This window comes from Cariama cristata, unplaced genomic scaffold, assembly GCF_000690535.1.
Source record: "Cariama cristata isolate BGI_N322 unplaced genomic scaffold, ASM69053v1 scaffold1753, whole genome shotgun sequence".
In the NCBI taxonomy this organism is placed as follows: Eukaryota; Metazoa; Chordata; class Aves; order Cariamiformes; family Cariamidae; genus Cariama; species Cariama cristata.
The window spans coordinates 12,566-19,539 of NW_009609911.1; the positions used below are offsets into that span (position 1 = coordinate 12,566).

Below are 6,974 nucleotides of genomic sequence, written 5' to 3' on the forward strand. Positions count from 1 at the left end.
AGGAGCTCAATGAGGAAAAGATCCAAGATTACTTCTAGGCACTGCGCAAAAGGAAAAAAATACCCTCAACATCACTGGAGAAGGATAAAAATCACAAATGAGTTCATTGAGTTGCAGTGCTGATAATAGCAAAACTTGGCTAAGAGGGAAGGGGTACTGTGACAAACTGCCTTCATTATTAGAGGCTCCCCTGTGTCCTGTATTATTATTAAGCACTGACAATGTGCTCCACGCGGTTTGAGTAACAAACAAAGGCTGTCCCACCCCAGAGAGCTCACAATCAAACGGAGACATAAAACTGGAACCTACTGTGCAGAACTAGAGGAAAGAGACACTTGGATCTTTTTAATTATTTTGTTTTCGATCTACAGTAAACAAACTTTTCCTTGCAAAATGCATTTGCTTCCAAGCTACCACTGAATGGCAAGAACCACCAATTTTAATGTCCCCATTTTTAAAAAATGTTGAACACAGGCACTTATCTGAGCGTGGATTAAAGTACCTGACAATCCTGCTAGGTTAATGTGCTCTTTGAAAACATCAGACTCTTTTCCCTAACCTTCTCCAACCAGTGATCTCTTCAGATTTCCCTCAGTTCTTTCCCCCACCGCTGCCCTGGTACGATTTCTCTTCAGACTCAGAAACCTTGAAACCCACTTCTCTTCCCCTGCAGAGTTTATATAGTCCAAATAGCTTCATTACTGTGACAGTATGAAAGCCCTTCTGCAACACAAACAGCTGATGACTTTTTCCTGCAGTTCCTGCCTGGAGAGTCCTTCAGCTTATTCCCTTTATTTCATACGAGCGAGGAGGATGGAATTCCACTCGCTTGAGTCTTTGGCCTATAAAATCTACAATACCTACTAATGACTGTAGGGTTTTGTTCGCATTAAAACCCCATTCAAAACACTGAGGATGAACAGTCCGATGGGAGGCAGCAGGGCTCTGAAAGCCCTTGATCGTACCCCATGCCAGACCTGAAAACGAACGCTGAGCTTTGTACTTGGCCTGTCTCTTCCATTCGGTGGGGAAGGTGCAAAACCATCAGGATTTAGCAGTTTCATCACCTTCAGCTCTTAATCAGCAAGGAGACATTGGTGTAACGGCCTCCTGAGAAGTCCTCTTCCCAAGGGCACGCGCTGAGGCTCCAGAAGAGCAGACCTTACCTGCCGGACTTCCAGGCGGTACTTGAGGATGGGATCCACAGCATCAGGCTCCTTCTGCGTCCACTGCAAGACGTAAGAGTAATTCTTGGATTGCTTCTGGCTCAAGGTGGGGTTGGGAGTGTCATAGTAAAACTCTGGGCTGTAAGCTTTTGCTGGAGGGATGAAAAAAAAAAAAAAAAAAGAGGGAGGAAAGAGGAAAGTAAAAGAGTGGGATCAAGTGGAACATAAATTACAAAGAGACCTGGTGAGAGTGGAACAGCTCCACTCGCCCAGCTCATCCACTTGCCTGTGACATGACGGACACCTTTACCATTGTAGCTGGTGTTGTACTGCCCTACCATCATTTTCTCTGAATCACTACTGCTTTCACAGCCTAAACTACGGGGAGGGTGAGCACCCCTGCTACACCGGTGGGGCATGACCGATACCAGGGAAGGTGGGAACAGCTTCAGTTCTCCAGCTAGAATCAGCTTTAATCTTTTCTCTCTTCCTTTGTAGTTTAGATTGAGGTAACAGCTTTAAATTTCTCCTGTTTCATCAGCTGCTTTACAGAGCCTCCTGCTCACAAACCCTGAGGAAAGAGCGTTTGGCCAGCAGGTCATAGGAAAAGCGTTATTTATCACACAGGGACCATGGCATTAAAAAGGAGACCTTGCTCCTTCTGCATCTCCCCTGCCTCGGCAACACAGTGCTCCAGCCTCTTTGTAACATGAGAGTCAACTCAGCAGCAAAGGGGATGCTGACCTCAGCCTAGGTAAAAACAGCGGGAGCTTTTGCAGGGGCAGAGGCGTCTTTTCTAAACCCACGTCTCCTCTTAAAAACAGAGGGCAGCAGGAGGAAGGGAAACACAAGAGAAACGAAGTACCGGAGAGAAAGTGGATAGTTCAGAGAAGAAGGGATTTCCCGTCATTTCCCCAGCTGGTGCTCTCCTGAACCACTACAAACAGAACTCAAAGGCTACTGCCGTGCAGCCCAGCGACTGGTGGACTAATGCACGGGGCCCGGGAGCAACTCGAGGTCTTACCCACAACTGGTTTTGCCCTATTTGAAATTACTTTCATTTCGCCTGGTGTACTTTAATTTTTGTCAGGTCCTGTCCTGGGCCAGGCAGGAGCTGGACCTGAATCAAAACTTTCCATTCTGGGTTCAGATTCAATCTGGACCTGCACAGACCAGAAAGATGCCTGGGCAGCAAGGGATGCTGGAGAGCGGAACAGGTATAAACACCATCTCCCCAAGCAGTCTGCTGCACCTTTCCACTTGAATCACAGACCCTGCCATTCTGTGCGGTCATAATTAGGCTCGAAAGGATTCAATGTTTGTTTTTTATGAACTCAGATGGATAATATTGATGTTTCTTTTCAAGTCCTTTTTTTCTTATTATTTTTATTGACTTGAATTTTTGCACAAGCAAGAAGTTTAGAACCACCTCAGAGACTAATTGCTGCTTATTCAACTTGTATTGACTGTGGAAGTCAAGCTTCATAATGGGTTCTGAAATAAAATCAGAAGTGTTGATAATCATCATCTTGCATGATATTAATTCCTTATTAATTGAATCCAAGATGGAAATGGAAGCTAAAAAAAAAAATGTGTTTCTAATAGAAATGCAGCACATCAAGATACTTTTGGAACTTCCTTTTTGGAATCTTTTACCACTGCTGGAGAGTTTTGTCTTTCGCTTACAGCTGACGAGAAGAGTTGAAGGTTATACACTCCATCTTTCAGGGCTTTTCTGTGCTTGTGGCTAGTAGGAGTGCAGGTGGTGACCAGTATGCACTGCCCTGATAACTTCCTCAAGGGGATTGGGTTGGATGTCTCACTATCCTTCCAAAACATCTCAGAAAGCTAATCTCCCATCCATAGAAGAAACTAATCCCATCCTGGGCAGATTTATGTACTCTGTTTCCAGTACCTCTAAACGCCTCACAGTCAGAAATGAGTCCGTGCCTCCCTGTCAGATAGGAAGGTTGATGGTCCTTCTTTCACACAGAAGGAACAGAAACAAAAAGAAACTATGCCATCCCCCCCGCCTCACACAGGAAGGCTGTGGCCGATGGGAATTAAAACTGAGCAATCCAGCAATCCTGAGCCCAAGCACAGCAGTCTGGCCACTGGGTTATTTTTCAGGTTACTCTACAGGCTCAGAAGATCTAATCATTTTGTAACTGTCCAGGACACAGGCAGAGATGTCTGGACCTGAAATGCCAACATCAGCTATCAATGCCTTGGAAAAGGAGAAGGGATGCAGGAAAATAAATGCTTGCTGCTTTCCTGGTGAGTGCTCCCTCGGGATGAACGCTGCTTTCTGCTGAGGGGATCTTATCTCGTGGGGCACAGCATGGCTCACCGGGTGGCAATATGTATTTGTTACTACTTCCAGCACGAAATTCAGATCCTGGGAGCGTTCCCAAGCTTGCAAGGGACACAGTTTGCTGTGGTGGCTCATAGCAGTTTGCCATCACTTAAGGACATGAGAGTTGTAAGCATACAAAGAATGGGTAGAAAGAGCCAAAGTTCTCAAGCAAAATCCACTACCAGACAAATTCCAGGAAATCTCAAGGGGTGAGAGCAAGGTCCTGAACAGGGGCTGAAACAGTAGAAGTGGTTTGGGCTTTCCCATTTCTGAAAGTATCTCAGAATTACAGCATACCTGAGCTTTTCCAAACCCTGGGAAAGATCAGCTTCAAAGTCAGGTCTCTCTGGATGTTATTTATTTTCATTTGTTCAGCCCTGACTTTAAAAGTATTATAAATTGTCCCCGGACTGAAAACCCAGTGTTTTGGCTGAATTTACTGCTTATTAAGGCAACTTCATTGGAGTGCTTTTCTAGAAACTGGTGCCCAAGTCAATTCTGGGGTCATGGGAAAAGCAGATTTAATGATGAGCTGGAGAGGCTAGGTCAGATGTGTGGTTTTAGATGCTGTAACTCTGCCATCCCTCTTTGCAGTTGTACTAGTACCCCTTCCCAGCTCATGTTTGTCCTAGCAGGCATCGTGAGACACAGGGAAGGTACAAGAATACATAATACAGTTTTTGTTTCTTTGTTTTTAAAGGGGAAATTACATGTTTTGGAGCCTGTCGGGGGGGATGTAGAGAGCCTTTCACTCCCCTCTTGGTCAATACTGATCTATAATACAGGTTGTCCAAGCTTGAAAGCTGACGGCAGCCTTGAGTTTAAGCCCTGTATCTTTCAGGCAAGGGGTCAAACACTGCTAAAATGTACCACTGTCTGGCACTTACTGCCCCAGGTCCATCCCAGACTTGAAGGACTGCCTGAATAACGGAGGCAGATCTCCCTGTTGACTTACAGAAAGTCATCCCTCCTGAACACAGCACCATGCACAGAGGAAGCAGGGAGGTTGCCCGTACTGGGACGAGTTTAAGGGGAGCAAGCCTCCCACCTCCATGACTCCAACCAACAGCTCGCTCCGATGTGCATCTGTGACTTACCAGACACCTGGAAGAGGCAGGCGGAGACCCCAACATCATTGGAAATGCTGCACTCGTAGCTACCGCTGGTGTCCCGGCTGACGCTGTCCACCTTCAGCTCCGAGTAGTCCTGCTGCTCTGCCAGGGGCTGTGCCAGCAGGGTCCCGTTGAAGCGCCAGACAGAGGTGGCCACCTTCATGGGGCTGCCCTTCAGCATGGTGCAGCGCAGGGTGACGCTGCGCCCCAGGCCCTGCCGCACGTCCTGGAAGGTCGGCTCTACCACGGGTGGGACTGGAGACCAAACACAGCAACAGAGGCGGATGCTGTCAGGGAATGGCCGTCTCGCTCAGCACGGACACCCCGGCAGTGCCACTGAGGAGACAGGCACCTATGATTTCCAAGAGGATATTTATTGTCTAGTGGGAGCCAGGCGCCATCAAACCAAAAGCAGTGATAGTCATCTGACTTCCCCTTCTGACTGGGCTGGGGGTACCTCCCACCTCCATCCCATTTATTAGGTAAGGGTGGCCTTTAGCAAGTACTCATCCCACAGTGAGACACCGCCAAGCCCTGCTCTTTCATGTCAGAAGTGCAACTCCAGCAGCTGAGCACCACAGCTGGGACTCAGTCCTCAGATCCTGACCAGAATAACCACGGTCCTCATACCCAGCATCAACTGCACCCCCTGAGCAGGCAGGTATGCTCCCAAGCAGTTACCTTCAAGTTCTTCCGGTCAATGTCCGACGAGGTTATCAGGGACACCGTGTTCAGATGGAGGGGTACACACGGGCTGTCCCCGCAGAGCACAGACCTGAAGGCGTGTTAGCGGGCCCCTCCCAAACACATCAATACAACCCATCAGGGACTGGCTACAGGGACTCTGGGTCCTCTTTTTATCTCTGGCAACAATTCACTGATGTTGGGAGGGAAGTCATGTCTCACCGTGTCTCGCCATGTCAGCTCCTCTGCCAGTAGTGTGAGAACGGTGATGTGTGGCCACCTCCTTAGCAAAACAAGGCTACTAAGTCTTGGTCTTTAGCACTTGCAAAAAATTCAGAGGAACCTTACAGTTTGGGCATTGTTAAGCAGAGCAAGGAGGAAGTCTGGATTAGTATTGCTTGAGTTACCCCTTATTTAATGCAGTGGCTGAGGACTTCAATCTCCACAGCCATCTGATGGACATGTTTCTCTTGCAATAACTCTTAATTAAAACACTACAGCATGGGAATAACCAGAATCTCTCCTTCTAAAATGAAAGGCTTCCTGAACACAAAACAGCTGTTAGCCCAAATGTAAAAGAGGGAGAACAGATTTATAGCAGCTCCAGGACAATCACAACTCACCTTCTCCAGATTCAAAGCACCTGCTTCTATGCACTACAGATCCACAAAACACCTGCCTCCTCTAGAGGTCCGCAGAGCTGCCAAGCACAACCAGGTCCAAAAACTTGCAACACACAGCATCTGCAGTGCCACAGACACAGCTCCACCAGGAACCACAGGTCACCCAGCATCCCTGCTGCCGTCAACACCACCATGCCTGGAGGGCTCCAGCACGCCAGTTTCTCCTCTCCCATAGCCTGACCCCAGCAAGACCCACCTCCAGCTCTGTAATATCAGCAACATCTCCATCTTCACCACAGGTGAAGATGGTGCACGCACCACCCCATAGCTCTGCATGCCCAGTGTCCCCTCTCCCAGGAACAGAGATGCGTCTGTGGGTACGCAGCGTACAAGCATCCCCTCCACCTGGCAGCCCCAGTTTGACCGTGGCTGATTGTTTTCTAGGTACCTGTTCTCAACTCTCAGCTTCTGGGCCTTTTGCTGCACTTAAGTGGATTAAAAGCAGCCCTTGACTGAGCCGACATTGCCGTGCTGAGTGGCATGGTCAGCTCATTACAGATGGCTTTGCTAGCAATGTGTCTCTGCGGGTGCTCCAAGCACTGACTTGCCTTTGGCTCACACGTCTCCCACCTCACGGTAAGAATAATGTGAGAAGTTGTTTGATTAGACCTAGTGCCATGAATATGTCATCTCCATCCCTAGCTGCTATCCCATTTCTTGGGTCACATCTGCTCCTTAATTGAAGCCGGTGGGGTCTCACATTATAATCAAGGCCAGCTGGTGATGTAGAAAAAAAAAAAAAAGATAAAAAGGGGAGAGAAAAGAAGGTTTAAAAAAACCGGCACAGCAGCACTAGATGTACTCAAAGCAATCTATCTCATGAGGAGGAAAAAGAAGAGTGGGAGAGCAGCTTCCTGCATTGCACTGAGCGGCACCTGTGTATGGAGCTGGGACAGAGGAAGAGAAAAGGTCTGAAATTGGACAAAGTTCCCCTTGCAAGAACAGATGCTGCAAGGGAAGAGCCCCCCTGGGC

The 6,974-nt window shown here is 48.0% G+C and overlaps 1 protein-coding gene across 1 annotated transcript in view; it reads right to left on the reverse strand.

The window, feature by feature from the left end:
* Positions 1-1,166: 1,166 nt before the first annotated feature.
* Positions 1,167-6,974, reverse strand: part of LOC104159691 (MAM domain-containing glycosylphosphatidylinositol anchor protein 1) — a gene marked incomplete at both ends in the record, with an annotated part of 33,386 nt that continues 27,578 nt past the window's right edge. The window contains 2 exons of the mRNA XM_009697671.1: positions 1,167-1,318; positions 4,620-4,889. Coding sequence (XP_009695973.1) covers positions 1,167-1,318; positions 4,620-4,889 — 422 coding nt within the window. The remainder of the gene's footprint in view (positions 1,319-4,619; positions 4,890-6,974) is intronic.